Source organism: Hypoxylon trugodes (assembly GCF_022578975.1).
Source record: "Hypoxylon trugodes strain CBS 135444 unplaced genomic scaffold F4822scaffold_8, whole genome shotgun sequence".
In the NCBI taxonomy this organism is placed as follows: Eukaryota; Fungi; Ascomycota; class Sordariomycetes; order Xylariales; family Hypoxylaceae; genus Hypoxylon; species Hypoxylon trugodes.
The window spans coordinates 1,707,184-1,722,358 of record NW_026250023.1 but is presented as its reverse complement, the minus strand read 5'-3'; the positions used below and the strand labels follow the sequence as shown (position 1 = coordinate 1,722,358).

The 15,175-nt window shown below is 46.4% G+C and overlaps 7 protein-coding genes across 7 annotated transcripts; 2 read left to right on the top strand and 5 right to left on the bottom strand.

Moving 5' to 3' along the window:
• Positions 1-1,084: 1,084 nt before the first annotated feature.
• Positions 1,085-3,642, bottom strand: F4822DRAFT_432513 (HET-domain-containing protein; the record flags this gene model as incomplete). The annotated part of the gene is made up of 2 exons (XM_051461665.1): positions 1,085-2,199; positions 2,253-3,642. 2 exons carry the CDS (start codon positions 3,640-3,642, stop codon positions 1,085-1,087), a joined length of 2,505 nt encoding a protein of 834 aa, XP_051311432.1.
• Positions 3,643-4,360: 718 nt separating this feature from the next.
• F4822DRAFT_413826 (uncharacterized protein) lies at positions 4,361-5,648 on the top strand. The gene is made up of 3 exons (XM_051459077.1): positions 4,361-4,824; positions 4,881-4,928; positions 5,170-5,648. The coding sequence occupies exons 1-3, from the start codon at positions 4,748-4,750 to the stop codon at positions 5,381-5,383; spliced, it is 339 nt and encodes a 112-aa protein (XP_051311431.1). The 5' UTR covers positions 4,361-4,747; the 3' UTR covers positions 5,384-5,648.
• Positions 5,649-5,686: 38 nt separating this feature from the next.
• Positions 5,687-7,546, bottom strand: F4822DRAFT_413823 (FAD/NAD(P)-binding domain-containing protein). The gene is made up of 4 exons (XM_051459076.1): positions 7,161-7,546; positions 6,938-7,079; positions 6,676-6,871; positions 5,687-6,618 (listed from the first exon to the last, which is right to left on the bottom strand). The coding sequence occupies exons 1-4, from the start codon at positions 7,301-7,303 to the stop codon at positions 5,870-5,872; spliced, it is 1,230 nt and encodes a 409-aa protein (XP_051311430.1). The 5' UTR covers positions 7,304-7,546; the 3' UTR covers positions 5,687-5,869.
• On the top strand, positions 7,545-8,868 carry F4822DRAFT_413820 (2OG-Fe(II) oxygenase). The gene is made up of 2 exons (XM_051459075.1): positions 7,545-8,072; positions 8,120-8,868. The coding sequence occupies exons 1-2, from the start codon at positions 7,762-7,764 to the stop codon at positions 8,745-8,747; spliced, it is 939 nt and encodes a 312-aa protein (XP_051311429.1). The 5' UTR covers positions 7,545-7,761; the 3' UTR covers positions 8,748-8,868.
• F4822DRAFT_413816 (uncharacterized protein) lies at positions 8,869-11,023 on the bottom strand. The gene is made up of 4 exons (XM_051459074.1): positions 10,194-11,023; positions 9,641-10,131; positions 9,501-9,574; positions 8,869-9,405 (listed from the first exon to the last, which is right to left on the bottom strand). Exons 1-4 carry the CDS (start codon positions 10,392-10,394, stop codon positions 8,975-8,977), a joined length of 1,197 nt encoding a protein of 398 aa, XP_051311428.1. The 5' UTR covers positions 10,395-11,023; the 3' UTR covers positions 8,869-8,974.
• Positions 11,024-11,554: 531 nt separating this feature from the next.
• On the bottom strand, positions 11,555-12,644 carry F4822DRAFT_413813 (uncharacterized protein). The gene is made up of 3 exons (XM_051459073.1): positions 12,205-12,644; positions 11,993-12,148; positions 11,555-11,936 (listed from the first exon to the last, which is right to left on the bottom strand). The coding sequence occupies exons 1-3, from the start codon at positions 12,259-12,261 to the stop codon at positions 11,685-11,687; spliced, it is 465 nt and encodes a 154-aa protein (XP_051311427.1). The 5' UTR covers positions 12,262-12,644; the 3' UTR covers positions 11,555-11,684.
• A 365-nt stretch (positions 12,645-13,009) lies between these two features.
• F4822DRAFT_350460 (GroES-like protein) lies at positions 13,010-14,909 on the bottom strand. The gene is made up of 2 exons (XM_051455945.1): positions 13,796-14,909; positions 13,010-13,697 (listed from the first exon to the last, which is right to left on the bottom strand). Exons 1-2 carry the CDS (start codon positions 14,368-14,370, stop codon positions 13,166-13,168), a joined length of 1,107 nt encoding a protein of 368 aa, XP_051311426.1. The 5' UTR covers positions 14,371-14,909; the 3' UTR covers positions 13,010-13,165.
• Positions 14,910-15,175: the final 266 nt, after the last annotated feature.

Below are 15,175 nucleotides of genomic sequence, written 5' to 3'. Positions count from 1 at the left end.
GGCGGCTCTCCGGAGGTTTAAAGTTTGCGCCGCTGGAGGGAAGGCTGGTGGTGATGCGGAATAAGTGAAGCCGGCGAAGTTAGATAGTTAATTGATAATGTACTTAACCTTTAAATATTGCGTAGGTTTAGTTTAAGAATATTATCACTTTGATATGGTAAATGTTAAAGCCAACTCTTTGCTTATTGTAAATCTACATCAATACCTTAACGATAAAATACCTACCTGGGTATAGACCTGCACTCATTCTAGAGGCAAAGTGAGGACTCATGCCTAGGTTAATACTCGCATGAATGGGTTATGCGGCAGTCACTTGTCGCACTCTCCTTTAGAGAAATTCGCGGTGCCTAAGAGGTCATCGTAGTAGTTGAGATTTAAACGTCTTCTGTTTCGTTGTTGGTTAGGCGTCGGAGTAAATTAAGGGGGAAAGCATAATCTATGAATTTACCTATATACTTTAACAAAACTCTCAGGACTTGACTCAATGTTAAATCTCACAATTTACTCGAGTCTATAACCAGGTACGACTGAGTTACTTGTGAGAGCAACACATACCCTATCATTCGCGGTTTAGTGAAAATGTCATTTGGGTCGGGGCTTTTAAATAGCTGTAAAATGAATATATTGACTTAGCCTCTATCAAAAAGGGACTTCGTTTAACTGTATACTACCTGCCTTATAAGTGGAAGTTAGATATCGCTTAGCGAAGTACTCTTTTGGCAGGCTGCTGTAGTTATACTTCACGTGCTAATTTGAGATACGACGGGCGCTTAGGTGCTTAGATGACAGCGTGTAAGTAACGATCATTCGTCTTAGCATTAAGGTTTTGCTCACTTTTTTTATGATTTAACTGTCATTTGAACACTTCAGCTGATCGCCCTCACTTCGCCTGGTGTAACTAGACAGAAGAAAATCCGTCAGTTTCGGGCCTTTCCTCCGATTTCTCAGGCCCAATGGTTGAAGCTAGCTTTGAAATAAACATGTGAAAACACAAGAACTTCTCATTCCGCCTTACTGCTATATTTTGAGATAATACGCCAGTTACTTAGAAAAGCTCGGTTCCTAGCACGGTAACCTCGCTCTGTTAAACAATCTGAAAGGCGCATCTTTCTTTAGAGTTGATCAATTTCACCATGTCAAACCCATAACTTATAGCCGCGCGAGAAACAATCCTTCGCGTTCTTGGGCTGCCATTCTCATCTTTCACATCCCTAAGGATAATATATACCCGGGCAGTGTCTATATAGCAGAGAGAATCGCCCGGTTCAATGGGGGCTGTAGATAGACCGACGAGCCCCTCTTTCGTGATAAAACATAGTTGGTCGGCGAGTTCATAGTTTAAAAACCCGAGATCGGCCATCGTTGTGCCTTTTAGCAAGGGACGTTCGAACTTAGGAGAGAGAAGTTCCATATAGAACTTGAGTTTGTCAAGGGTTTCTTCGTCGTCCGCTTGTATGATGTCTATGGGATTCTGGAAATCAACTTGTCCTAATAGTTTGCCGCGTGCCATATATATGGCATAAGGGAGTTTAAATATATTCAGCGGATACCCTTCTTTTGAAAATAGTTCGGATATGTCAGATGGCAACGGAAAATCGTGTGGATTTGCGACTTTGCCGATGTGACAGACTTCATCTATGCGGCATCCCGCACAGAATAGAGATTTAGGAGTGGCGTAGATTCTTCCAAACGGCGCCTTCCTAACTTTAGGAGGACCATGATCGTACATGAATGTGTTTGGTGTTACACCATCTATCCAGTCTCTTGGTGAATTGCTCCTGGAAAACTGAGCGTCGGAATAGGTGAAATCGAGAACCCAAGAGGGGCCGGTAGGTGTTTTGCCTTCACGCAGGCTCGACTCAAAGAGGAAATTAAAACTGCTCGTTAAACCGAGTCCATATCCATTAATGGATCGAGCCGTTGCGCGCTTGAATGTCTCCTCACACTCTTCGCTGTAATCAATCTGTATGAGTTTGCCAAGGGGCTTGGAGAGCAGCGAGGCCAGTGCGAAAATTTTATCTTTGGGTTCTGTAGCCTGGCAAATGCATGTGTGAAGGAGTAAACTGGGGAGTGTTTTGAATAAAGGTTTACGAGTTTTCTCTAGACGCTCTAGGCCATGTCGGTAAATAAGCAATAATCTGCTACGAGCCAAAGATTCGCCCGGCACTTTTCCAAGCGCCAATATAATTTTCTCTACCTCTGCGGTTGGGTCAGCAAGATAATTCCATTGATGGCTGAGCGAGTATACTCACCGTTCCCTACCACATTGCACATATTACCTAATTGCTTTTCCACCAACGGGTCCAACTTATGTATGAGGTTTTGAGCGTCCACCAGTTCATCGAACGAGAAGTTATGGCCCTGAAAGAAAAAAAGGGGCGCCTTTGGCGGAAGGGCGGCTTCTTGAAGCGTCCATACCCTCTCCCACCAGTCCCGAAAAACAATTCGAGCGAAGCAACGACGGAGCATGGCGTAAAGAATCCATTGTCGTTTGCTCCACTCTCCTTCTTCAAACGAATATTTTTTAGCTTCCCTTAAAATTGCAATGAGATCGTATTCGTTTATCGTAAGGCCCTTAGCTCCATCAGGGAATGGGGGACACCATGAGGCCATGTCGAAGGCACATTCATTTGCATCATTGTCATCACCTAGCCAAATGATGGTGTTTTCAGCCTTGGAGTAGATATCCCCCATCATGCGAACTTGGTGTGTCTTCTCTTGGGCATCTGATTGATTAATGCATACTGCATCAATCCAGATAGCCCTGATACGGTCTGAATACCGTATGTTTCGAAGTATTTCATACAGATTCTTTGTGACATGAAAATCTTGCCCATCAACTTGAATAGAAGTTTGCGACATATCTTTACCCCAAACGTACGATAGAGCTTCTGGAATTCCGTCGCGCAAGTCACACTTGACCAGACGACAAATAATACGGTCATCCCTAACACCAGGGAGTATTTCAAGGATTCGAAGTTGGTCAGTCTTGTAGTCGAGGCTGTTTGAATATTGGAAGCCACCCGTGGACCTCTCGGAATTGGGCTCAGCGGCAGCCCGTATTTCCGGTCTTAAGCTGATGCTTTTGGATAGTATACGCTGACACAGGTCACTGTATAAGTTGAAATGAGTGGCAACGTCGGCCTCGGCCAGTATCTCGTTTGGTATGGGGTTAATACGAAACGTATTGAGAAGTTCAAAAATTGCCGAATCGACGATCTCACGAAGGATAATCCTGTATTCTAGGGGCTCTAGTGGGCCTCGGTTTTGCAATGATTTGCCCACCGTTACGACCAAATTTATCGCCTGTACTTCGACTTCTATGTCCGAATCTTTCTCTCCATCCAGGTTGATTAATTCGACTGCACTGAGATATTCTAACATTGGGATTATGCCTCCATGTCCGTTCAATATTTCGTCAAGAGCGGCACGTATGCAGTCAAAGCGACCAGCTTCTTTGAAAAATAATTCCGTGATTTCTTGAATTCCATTTGCTAATTTTCGCAATTTCTCGAGCATTGGCATATGTGCTAGGGATTGATTCTTACATTCTTCAAAATTAAGTCGCAATTCGTCCCAAGGCTTAAGTATCTCGGCGCCGTTGAATGACGTCTCGTCTGTCATCACGGCAGTCAGATCCATATCCGATTGAATAGCTAAGTAATAGGTCTGGAGAGCGGCCCTGAACTGATCGTCTATTATCATCTAAATGCTAAGAGCACGCGGTTTTCGTGGAAAATAGCAGTTATAGAAATTAGGTATGAGTATAAGGCGAGAGGGATTTATAAAGGGGAGAGGAAACGAAACAATGAACTTGTGGTTATATACATGGGTGTTAGTAAGAATACCAAATGAACTACACTCGTTGGGAACTCTACCTGAACAAATAATGTATCTCGCACCTGAGGCTGGGATATCAAGCTTCGCCACGGTTGGGCCGATGCGATTGCGTCGTAATATTGGCATCTCCAAGTTGATCTGTAGGACGATTTCGACTCCTAAAGTAACTCATTGGGTACCTTAATTCACCTGAAATTGGATATAAGGAACAGTGACTGCATAATGTATCGAGGTAGGGGGCTTTTCTACTTGAACATCGAATGATATATTAGCACGGGACGTTCCGCATTATTTAGGACTCGATTCAGCTCGGTGTTGGGTAGACATGCGCATGTACTTAGATAGGTATTGTTAAGCCGCTGAAGCCTTTTGATGCTTCACTGTGTTTAGTGGACCGGTGTTATGAACAAGCTAGGTATCTGTCAACAGTATCATATAAAGGGCTAAATATCGCGTCTGGAAGTCTTTCTCATTAGGCACACCTAAGCTCAATCGCTCAAATCCTGATAGGGTTTAATTCGTGGATATACATACTTAAAAGGAGCGGGATATCAACAGCACATCTACCTAATTCTTGAATTTTACGAAATCTAAAGGGTAATGCTGACTCATATTTCTAGGTATTAGCTACCTAAGTGTTAATAGATGAAATATCCTTCTCAATTTGTATTACCTTAGGTAGGTACTTGTGGCTGCCTGTTGGTGCTCGCGTATGACTGAGCAGGTAAAGCGTAACTCGGCGTTAGTGTCGATCATCTGTTCACTGATGACAAACCTGATTTGAACCGTTGGATCATAGCCTACCTAGGTACACCTTCATTAAATAGCTGCCTAGGACATTGGCATCTCTTTTTCCTATGTAGATTTATGTAGATTTCGATAAATACGACTTTCAGTCGAGCCCAACATGGCATCTCAGAGTACGAGTAAGGCCGACGGTCGTATCGGTGAGTCTAGGTTCTTCCGTTGCCACACAAAGGATCCCTACAGCGATCATTTCAGTCGTTTTCAATCCCTCTGAGCTCCTACATCTAACCTACCATCATACGCATCAACACGATCGCCTCCGTCGTCTACCTCTTGTTTACCTAACGCACCGTGTCAACCCCCGCATATTGTCATGCCTAAGCTGATCTAAAGACAAGCTCCCGGCGACGATGACGACAGGCACGGCCAAGGTGGCACCGCACTTGCGCAGGATAGCCAGTGCGCTAAGGTAGAAGAAAAGGGGCTCTCCGATGGAAACGACAAGGACGCGAATGAGGACTACACCGATAACTATGAAAGCTCAAGTGATGATGAAGAGATGTATGAACGGGGTGGAAATACCACGAGGAGTCCTTCCCCGCCAAAAGAGAAGAAAGACAAGCCGACCAAGCGATTGGTGAACGGACAGTGGACAGGCTATGCGTACCGGACCCCTACGACTGTTTATAAACTGTACCGCGATTCACCTCTTATCGACGAATTTAAAAGCCTGGCGAACGAAGATGACCAAAAAGAGTTCATCAAGAAGCACGGTATCGCCCAGCCTCGTCGCTAATAACGTGTTTCTTTATAACCAAATAGTAGTACATCGGAAATGGGAGCGGATCGTTCACGGGGACGGGAGTATTCGATTTATGGCTTTCGTCCGGGGGGGCTCGATATTCGGTCGCTCGGGGGTGTAGCATTGGTATCGTTTCTTATTTAACAGTGAGGATGAGAAAAGATATTAGGTACTAGGGGATAACTATGTGATGTAGAATCTGAGACGGTATCTTTACAGGCAAAAGCAGATTTAATTGTAAATGATGCGTGCCCGGACCCCATCCCCCCACGCTATCCGACGCCACCCCCTCACGACCCCCACCATACCAAACGCTTAGCTGCTAAGGTATCTTCAACCTCACTGTCGCTTTCAAAACAACTTATTTAGAAGGTCGTATAGAGCCCTTATAACATCTGGTAATGCGTAAGATGGTAATTATATGATCATTGTTAAGATACCCTATACCGATATCTAAGGTAGTTACTATTTCACCAACCATCAAGCCATAGGCTGCAACACGATATTCTCTTTTGGTAGTGGCCTTGCCCCTCTCCACGGCTTCGCACCTGCTTTCCCGGGCTGTTTTCCAACCTGCATATTCCTCGAGTCTTGCACTGCTACCCAGCATCTCTGGAGCATCTCGGAATTGTACTCGGCAATAGCAGTCTTGATTCCCTCCACCCCATTGCCTACCTCACTAGCATTGAGTTGACCCAGCACCTTAGACAATTTTAACGCGTCGATAAATGCATGGAAGCCGCCTTCGCCCCTGAAAGGAGTCATAGCATGAGCAGCATCGCCCAAAAGCACGACGCGACCAGCCGGCAAGCTAGATTGTTCTAGTTGAAGGTCGCGCCAGATATAAGGCTTCTCAGTAATTCCACTCGCGGGAGTTTGCTCAAAAATCTCACGAAACTGGGGCGGGAGAGGAGCCACTGACTTCAGCACATGGTCTAGTTTCTCCTGCTGGCTGGCATTTTGAAGCCAATGATCGGGCTCGGCAACATTGGGATCGGGTGTCATCCACATCCAGTAATGCTTGCCGGAGACCCCATCGGGGTTTGTTTCATGCAGACCGCAGAAGTTGAAGAAGCCCAATTCCTGGCTTCTCACCAAGTACCCGCTGTGTCCAAGCTCAAGCTGCCTTTTGAAGGCGTCCCCGGATAGCTCCAGCTGCCCGACAATGGCGGCGAGGGGGACTAGACTCAGGAGATCACTGTTGGGCTTTTCTAACAAATATTCTCTCACTTTTCAAGTCAGCGCACATGCCATAGAAGCATATAAGTTGAAGGGGCAAGACCCACCAACACTCTTAACGCCATCGGCACCAACTACAATGTCCCCTTTGGCACTTGTGCCGTCTTCGAAATAAACCGAAACCCCATCATCGCCTTGTTCGATGCGTGTAAGACGTTTCCCCCATTGAATGGAGAGATTGGTTGCAAGCCAGTTTCTCAACCTTAGGCGCTCTGCGCGGATCAATGGGATCTCAGACGAGTCCTATTGATTTCAAGATGGCTCCTGTTAGCATTTTTGTTCCTACGCGCGACGTAACAAGCCACATACCTCGACGCCAATACGGCCGTCTTTGTCGGGGGCGTACATGCAGAGCTGAGCGGGAATACTCAGCGGCTGCAGATGGTTCGTAGACTCTCTCAGGTCAGGCACATCAGACGGAAAAGATGAGGCAAGGTCCTCCACGGTCGAGCTAATTCGTATGTATTAGCGCGATGGTATAATCAGACTATTCTATAACAGCCTAGGTGGGTAGTGGCGATATCCTACTTACCCATAAAGAGCGATAGCCCACCCCTGGAAACGAGCTTTTGGAGTAACGTCGCGCTCGAAGATCTCAAATGAGATACCTTGCTTTCGGAGACACTGAGCTAGGCTAAGCCCTCCGAGGCCTGCTCCGATGATTATAACGTGCATCGTGGATGGTATAAACTAAAATACTTGGCGACTTAGCAGGCTCTAAGAACACAGATATGCGAATGAAGGTGGTTAATATATCGTGAACCTGACCAGGTAGGTACCTAATGCAGCTAGGAAGGTACACTACCAACCTGGGTGTCTAGGACTCTGTGTTTTCTATTATAGGGATGAAGGGGGCGATGACTGATGTCTCGCTTAGGTACGTACCTAGGTAGGATTGGATGTACATATACGTCGGAGTAACTAAAAGATACAAGTACACGTATGCTGCATCAATGAGGCGTCCTCATAAATATACATACCCAAGTATATACCAATAAATAAAACGACAGTCGTGTGATGAGTACCTACCTAGGTAACTACCTAGGTAGGTAGGTATATAATAGTCCGAGAATCAACTTTCTCTATACCTTTTAGGCGATCTACCTCGCATCTTAAACGTATTGCAGATCAATATGTCCACCAATAATCTGGTACTGCCACTTGTTGACCTGACCGGCTATACCAGGCCAGGTTCTCCAGGAGACAAGGAAAGGGTTATAGCACAGGTTTGCGATGCCTGTCGTCAATATGGATTCCTTCAAGTCAAAGGTCATGGTGTGCCTCTAGGAGCTCAACAGAGCTTGCTTAAAAGTATCGACAAATTCTTCAAATTGCCTGAAGAAGAGAAAATCAAACTCTCATTTCTACAAAACCCATGCCGTCGTGGATATGAGGCTTCTGGAATGTCAATTCGAGATGGCGATGCTCTTCCTGACTCAAAAGAGGTGAATAAATTCAATCTTATAAATCTTTCTTCGCTAACTGTTCCTGGGCCTTTTACGTCGGCCGTGAAGACTCAGTCGTTGAGCTCCCGGGATTTTACGGTCCTAACGTCTGGCCTGATTTGCCAAATGAAGACTTTCGTGATCCGGTCTGGGAGTATTACAACAAGACAGAGCAGCTAGGAAGAACAATCTGGGAGATCCTACTTCAGGGTCTTGGACATCCACCAAGTGTACTAAATAAATTCGCCCAGAGACCCATGGTCATGATGAAGATGATCCGGTACCCGCCCGCAAGCGCAACACTCCCCAGTCAATTTGGTGTCGGCGCTCACACAGACTTCGGCGGCATAACCGCTCTGCTCCAGCAACCTGACCGAGAAGGCTTGGAAGTTTGGCATGAGGAACAAGAGGCATGGCTTCCGGTGCCATCGAGGGAAGATGTGTTTATCATTAACTGCGGCGATATAGTACAAAGATGGTCAGGTGATGTATATAAGAGCGCGAGACACCGTGTTATCAACAAAGCCGAAGCAGAAAGGTTGTCATGTGCTACGTTTTGGCATGGCGATGCGGGAGCGACTAACCCGCTCGACCCCCAAGAACCGGACGACGCAACTGTCGGTCAGCTCTTGGTGAAACGTTTTCGCAATCAGTTTTCTCTTGGCAAGGTGTAGTGTATTTTGTGGTTTGTCGTCTGTTGTTGAAGTAGAGTTAATGAACTGCTTTAAAGTACTGTATATGGTACGAATATTTTATGTTTGGCTCAGGATTTCAGTTTTACAATGTCACCAAAGGTTGAATTATGATTTTTAAAATTTGAATTTCATATTTACACGCCGCTAAAGGCCATCTTGCCCCTGACATAAAACGTTCCGAGCGCATCGCCGTGCGCTGTTTTTCGTTACATGTGGCTTAGAGTGAAATCATTTTCCACTCGAATCGACTGTAGTTGAATGTTATTATTTTCAGTTGCGCCGCCACCCCAGACTTGTACTCGTGAAGTGTGAAGTTTATCCGCCTCACGGAGGTGCAGAAATTTGCTCTGGTCCCTGAGATCGACGGAGTCTGCACCGCTCGGCTCTATCGGGACGTATGGCCCACTCTTCCTAACGCTTCTTTCCGAGTATTGAGTTGAACCATCTAGGGTCAGGTTCCTCGACCTGCTCCCAAACGTGCGGCTAGAGCCTAGAGTTGTCTGTACCTTACTTACCACTGGCTCGAAAATCATACTCTGTACGCGACGTCCTAGCGGCACCATGGCTGGGACGCAGACGCCGAATAAGGTGATTGGGGCCTCTAAAATACCCCACCAAAAAGACGATATACCGTTATCTATGGAGCGAACAGTGTTAAATTTCATTCTTTATAGTTGTTGTAAAAGTTTAGGAGTGGGATAGCGATGACCGGGAATGGGGCATAATTCTTACAGGTCACGTCTTCGTCTATTTTATGATGAAACACGAGAGCAACCACCAGGCGCCCAACGGAAACTACCACAACGCTAGAGGACAGTTAGAAGGCGTTCCATTCAGATAGTTTGACTTCGCAAATATAGAATCAAACTTACCCATATCCTAGGGCGAAGACGACAAAGAGACCAACTTTGCGGGTTCGAGTAGTATGCAGACCCCAAAGACGAGGTACCGGCAATAGAAGAATGGTGATATCGAGTATAACGCTAGGAATAGAGGCCCCGATATATATATTGCTTTGGCTTAAGCAAGTGCCATCCACATTTGTATCCCAAAACCTGGAAATAGGTCGGCATTGTAGAGCTTCCACGATGGTGTAAGCAATAAGCCATGCGATGTTAGCCGCGTGGGTTATCCATAATGCTGTATTCCACCACCACGGTGTCGCGAAGCTCGGGAAGATTCGACTGAAGAATAGAAGTGCGGATGCTTTGGTCGCCGTTAGAGCGAAGCCGTATACGAGGTATGTAACCAGAAGCAGCTTCAGGATGGTTGTGATGTTTTCCGACGATACAAACCAGACGTGGTGTCCGACGCCCAAGCCGACTAAGACGAGAGACAATATTAATTGGGCAAGTATAAGAAACTAAGAGGTTGTTGAAAGTAAGCGAAGTGACCATGGAACTAATTTGAATAGGGTGAACGCACCACAGAGATGACAGCTACCCAGTCATCCCACCAGAAGCGCCCTTTGTGGCTATCTGGCGATCTTAGAAGCGCTCGGGACCATAACCTTAGACAGATCGAGGCTATTGTTAGGGAAATCAAGAAGATGACATAGCTTCGAAATCTAGGACCGAGATTATCCTTCTCCGATCCAGGGGGGATCTCAAAGGAACCAGATGACATGTTTGGGGGTGATATTGGGAAGTGGTCTGATCAGAACGTTTGTAGACGATTTTTGAAAAGAGTTGGCCCGAACGAAGATCAAAAAACCAGTATTCTAATATTCTGTACCTAGGTAATTAACTCATGTAGATGTTGTCATTCCGTCATCGCACTTAGTAGAGAGCAATGTGCACCTTTCGGCATAGAATTACCGTTAGAAGGTGATGCTGGTAAAGACACCGCCACCCTATTGCGTTGGGTATCTACCCAAGGTATCAATTATAGCACACTATAAACTGTCAAGCCATCAAGATTAACATGGTGGTCAGCATGTCTCGGCGTGTCGGGGATTGTATGAGCGCCAGTCATACTAACTCACCATACAGCCTTTTACCATCACAAATATGCCGTCCGTGGAGATGAAACTTGGTATATCTAGACCCAAGCCAAGGACTAGAGGAGTAGGTAGGTAGGTTAGGGTTCCACATGCAAGTGGGACGGGAGCGGGAATGTTACGCAGAAAAGCTCCCCGTAAGCCTGCATGCAGGACTCCAGATCTACGCGTTACACCGGAAGGATCACCGTCACATCAGATTGACCTTGGTACCAAGATAATTCGACAGTCTGAAGCGCGGCCTCGTTCAATCAACCCCAAATTGATATGAGAGACCTACCTACGTACCCCAAAGATGTAACAAATCAAAGTGCAAATACCAAGACTGCAACGCTATTGCATTGAAACTCTCCGCTGATGTCGGTGTTCCCAAAATCGTTACAAATTGCGAGCAGAACCTTGGAACTCGAAATTTCTACACTGAAAATCCGGTGACACAACATGCGACCAATAGCACACAAGCACAACGCCCAGTCTAGGTATATAGGTCTATAGGTACATGTAACTCCAATTGCAGATCATATCATCTAGGCCTACCTAGGTAGGTACGCCAGTACTACTCTGTTTGTAACGAAATACCCAGTGTGCTATACTTAGTAGCTGCAGCGCTTGTACCTACCTACAGCACGTACAACTTTCGTTCTCGATTTATGCTTGGTTGAATTTGCACCAATGAAGCACCGTGCTTACTTTAGGTGCCTATAGGTAGGTAGGTAGGTACGTGGCATTGAACCGACATCCGGTTGCCTGCCTGCAGGGAGGCAGGAGTGAGCTACAACATAGAAAGCGGAGGAAAAATATGGCGATATTGAGATTGTTCACAAAAGGCTGGCGCTAATAAGCTACTTGTAGGTAATTACAGATGAAGGCAAATTGAGGATTTCCTGGCTCGACCGAACGTACACTTCAAGCCCACTCTAAGGCTTGTTTGCGGCCGCCTCAGCAGCTGTCTTCAAGTCCTTATTGAGCGTCTCGAAATTGTGAATACTAGTTTTCCCGAAACTCCATTTCGGGCCTGTCAGAAAAGCAAGAAGCCCTGTGAAATCTTCCTTTTGGATAAGCGTGGTTCCCCCAGGCGTTTCTTGACTTTGGGAGAAGTAAAACTCATGCTTTCCACCTAGTAGAAGAGGGACGCTTCCAAGCCATTGGAATGTGCCGGGAGAGTTTTCCTAATACGTCAACGGTTAACAGGCTCTCGAGATGCCTCGAATCTACTGTTACTTACTATGATTGTAGGTTGAAATTGGAATTTGAAGGGGTAGCCCTTGATATCAACATCGAGCTTATCGCCGGGCTTGAGGTTGACCGGCTGAATGGAGGGGTCTAGGGATTTGATGGTAAAAATGTGATGGAATTCCTTGTGTTGCTGGAAATCGAGGAACTATTATCTATTCATTAGATTTTAATACTCCATATGGTTTTCTTGATAAAAAATACCACTGATCGGACGACCTCTGGTGGCGCCGCGATCTCCGTTTGCGCGGAGAGACCCATTGTGAAGATTGTGACCCCTCAGAGGTACTTAGTTATGCGGATGTGATGCACTGGATTATTGCCGACAGCGTCCTATGTCGGATGTTGAGGATTGAAAATGTCAATGAGATCAGGGAGGAAAAAGAGGCCTTCTTTATTGTGTTGGTTGGATATAAATTTACTTGCCTTGTTGGTTCCTTTCATTGGGTACCAAAGTACCTATGGCAGGCCTCTGAGTACATCCCTACCTTCGCTGGCTGGGGGCTATGTAGTTTTACTGGATGTCTTTTGGCTCTTTGTCAACAGTCAGAAAGTACATATGTAGCTACATGTGGACGGGTATCATTGCACGATGCATGTGCAGGCCTGTCTTGCTTTTGATAGTTCATTTAATGTTATCTGCCTACTTGTCTGCTTGTTTACCAGGTACCTCCTATCGTAGGTGATCGCCAAGATGGTGTATTCGTAATGGCCCGTGCCTGTTCTTATCCTCTTATGCTGTGCGACTCAGATCCTATTATTTCCTTGTGATACCTTTCAGCTTTTCGGGGTCAAACAGGGCCCCAGAAAAAATCGGTTGTGTAGATCTCTCATCTAACACTATCCTATCCTGAAATCCCGGAAATAACTTCATAATTTCATCAACATACTACCTAGCTACGTAATTACACAACAGGCAGTATCATTAATATTTACGGTTAATATTTAATAGCTCCACCTATCTGACCCGCATTTTACGACCCCTTTTCTCGATCTATGTGGATACCTGGGTATCTGAATAGCTCAGATTCATCACAAACGCGCTATGTTTTCCCCAGGGTCCTTTCGATTAGAGATCTCACATCATCCACGTTAACACGATTTTAAGATGACTAAGCTACGAAATCACATTTGGCGATGGGATCTATGGTGGTTAAACATACGATCATGGTATTGAATAGACCAATTTATATCCAGAAGGGTTCTGTGTCTGCAGCATCTCAACTCCCTCTATAACCCCTTCCCATCCTCCAGGCATAAGCTTAATGGGGTGCGTGTCGATAAGGCCTCGGTCTAGAAGATCTTGAACAATAGCAAATACCTGCTTTCCTAGCTGGCGATCTTGAGGACGAGCCTCTCGGCCATAATCACCCTCCAGGGCTACCTCACGACCGAATATCGTTAAAGCTAAGACCCATGAAGGGTCGATAGTTAGTGGCCTAGTGCGGACTACAGCCTTTTGAAAGGGATCGAGGGAGACATATCGTCCACCAGCTCGACCTATAGCAGCGTAACATAGCTGTGTAGTATCGGCTTGAGTAACACAATCGAGAGCGCTTGCTAGCTCATTTCGGGTGTACGCGCGAATGTCGGCGGCGCATGTAGGGCTATGATAATCAAAAATCTTGTCGGCGCCAAAACGAAGGGCCAATTCGAAGTTCGCTGGCGAGCATGTTGCTATGGGACTGAATCCGGCGCTGATAGATATATGTTCTCAATCAGCTTCATCTTCACGGGACTTGGTTGTTTTTAGGTCATGTTGGGAATTTTTTATTGATTTGGTGGTTTAACATACTGCTTTAACAATTGAATAGCCCGTGTGCCGCTCGCGGTGCTCCCTCCTGCTACTAGGACGTATTGCCTCGGGTCCTCCTCATGTTCAGTAAGCTCTGGCTTTTCTACAGGAACAATCGGCATAGGAATTCCTAGCTCGCCAAAGATAGCTAGAGCCGCCGTCGCGACACCAACGCCTAAGCTTGCCGCATCCTCGAAGCTCATGTGGTCCGGAATCTTCAAGACTAAGTCGGCATGCGCGCCGACGTACTCCGCGAATGCCCCAATTTCGGGTTGTAGTTTGTTCATACCATGAACGAGACCCGCGACACGGTCGCCGAGCGCTAGGCGCCCAGCTGCCTCCGCGTCGGCACCCAACGCTACAATCGTACCCGCAAAATCATGTCCGATAACAGCTCCAGAAGTTGCGCTGTAGTCGAGCAACTTAGTATCGACTGGGTTAACTGCCACAGCGGCCGTCTTCACCAATATCATGTCGGGTGATAAGGACGGCACTGGGGCATCAAGTTTTATCGCAGGACGCCCGACATCTTGTGCAACAATAGCTACCTGACGCAGAGGTATCGACATCGTCATGCGTATCAAGCTTGATCTGGGAATTGAAGTCTATTAGGAGTGACTCCTACCCTGTCCCATCTTAAATGCCGGCTATGCACAGGATTGATGCTGCCCTAGCCGCCGCTATTCATTCACAATATGATACTTACCAACGATATGCCCAGGCTAGGTAGGCAGTGTGACTATTTTTGCTTCTCATGCATTCTCTTGTCGAGTATGCCTCATCTATACGGTGCCGTTGCCCCGTACGTTGAGACAAACACTTTGACCTTTATCGACATCGTTCGCCGACAAGTGTAACCGTGAGCATGAGTACCTACCTAACCAGGTGGTATCAAGCCCCACTACCTAGGTACCTAGGTGCATTCCGCGACGGTGGTGCGTTGCATTGGCGATAAAGTGCCAAGCAGGTGTGTTGCACAAGGACTACTACAACACTGTCAACCCGGACTGACCTACCAAGCTGTATTACACTGCCATGCCGCGTGCAATTTATTGTCAGAGAATCTAATAGCTTCCAAGTTTTCGATTACTACTGTTCGGTCCGAATTTAGGTCAACCTTTTGCCAACTGCCTGATGCAAGCTTCCATAGGCGTCACCTTCTTGGCCCTCAGCCACCTATCTAGATTCCTAGTTAGGTATGAATCTTCAAGCCATAGAGTCCTACCCAGACCCACAGATGTGTGGCGTATCTATCGGCAAAGATCTACCTAGCGCCGGTTATGTATATACCTTCGTCAGGAATAGCTAGCATGGGCCGGCGAGTCGGAGCCAAGCCGACCGAAGCTACCATATGCCGGATCTTAACGAGTGGGATCCATG

What these genes read in the sequence shown, in the direction of transcription:
- F4822DRAFT_413826 (XM_051459077.1), top strand. Translation starts at nt 4,748, where the DNA reads ATGGCATCTCAGAGTACGAGTAAGGCCGACGGTCGTATCGGTGAGTCT. An exon ending in CGTTGCCACACAAAGGATCC is followed by an intron (nt 4,825 to 4,880) that starts CTACAGCGATCA and finishes CATCTAACCTAC; the next exon opens with CATCATACGCATCAACACGA. An exon ending in GTCGTCTACCTCTTGTTTAC is followed by an intron (nt 4,929 to 5,169) that starts CTAACGCACCGT and finishes GGGTGGAAATAC; the next exon opens with CACGAGGAGTCCTTCCCCGC.
- F4822DRAFT_413820 (XM_051459075.1), top strand. Translation starts at nt 7,762, where the DNA reads ATGTCCACCAATAATCTGGTACTGCCACTTGTTGACCTGACCGGCTAT. An exon ending in GCTCTTCCTGACTCAAAAGA is followed by an intron (nt 8,073 to 8,119) that starts GGTGAATAAATT and finishes TAACTGTTCCTG; the next exon opens with GGCCTTTTACGTCGGCCGTG.
- F4822DRAFT_350460 (XM_051455945.1), bottom strand. Translation starts at nt 14,370, where the DNA reads ATGACGATGTCGATACCTCTGCGTCAGGTAGCTATTGTTGCACAAGAT. An exon ending in GCTATTCAATTGTTAAAGCA is followed by an intron (nt 13,698 to 13,795) that starts GTATGTTAAACC and finishes TATATCTATCAG; the next exon opens with CGCCGGATTCAGTCCCATAG.
- F4822DRAFT_413823 (XM_051459076.1), bottom strand. Translation starts at nt 7,303, where the DNA reads ATGCACGTTATAATCATCGGAGCAGGCCTCGGAGGGCTTAGCCTAGCT. An exon ending in TGGGCTATCGCTCTTTATGG is followed by an intron (nt 7,080 to 7,160) that starts GTAAGTAGGATA and finishes CATACGAATTAG; the next exon opens with CTCGACCGTGGAGGACCTTG. An exon ending in CGATGGCGTTAAGAGTGTTG is followed by an intron (nt 6,619 to 6,675) that starts GTGGGTCTTGCC and finishes TGACTTGAAAAG; the next exon opens with TGAGAGAATATTTGTTAGAA.
- F4822DRAFT_413816 (XM_051459074.1), bottom strand. Translation starts at nt 10,394, where the DNA reads ATGTCATCTGGTTCCTTTGAGATCCCCCCTGGATCGGAGAAGGATAAT. An exon ending in GGGTAGCTGTCATCTCTGTG is followed by an intron (nt 10,132 to 10,193) that starts GTGCGTTCACCC and finishes ACAACCTCTTAG; the next exon opens with TTTCTTATACTTGCCCAATT. An exon ending in AATAGACGAAGACGTGACCT is followed by an intron (nt 9,406 to 9,500) that starts GTAAGAATTATG and finishes TTCGCTCCATAG; the next exon opens with ATAACGGTATATCGTCTTTT.
- F4822DRAFT_413813 (XM_051459073.1), bottom strand. Translation starts at nt 12,261, where the DNA reads ATGGGTCTCTCCGCGCAAACGGAGATCGCGGCGCCACCAGAGGTCGTC. An exon ending in CAGAGGTCGTCCGATCAGTG is followed by an intron (nt 12,149 to 12,204) that starts GTATTTTTTATC and finishes AATAGATAATAG; the next exon opens with TTCCTCGATTTCCAGCAACA. An exon ending in AATTTCAACCTACAATCATA is followed by an intron (nt 11,937 to 11,992) that starts GTAAGTAACAGT and finishes TTGACGTATTAG; the next exon opens with GAAAACTCTCCCGGCACATT.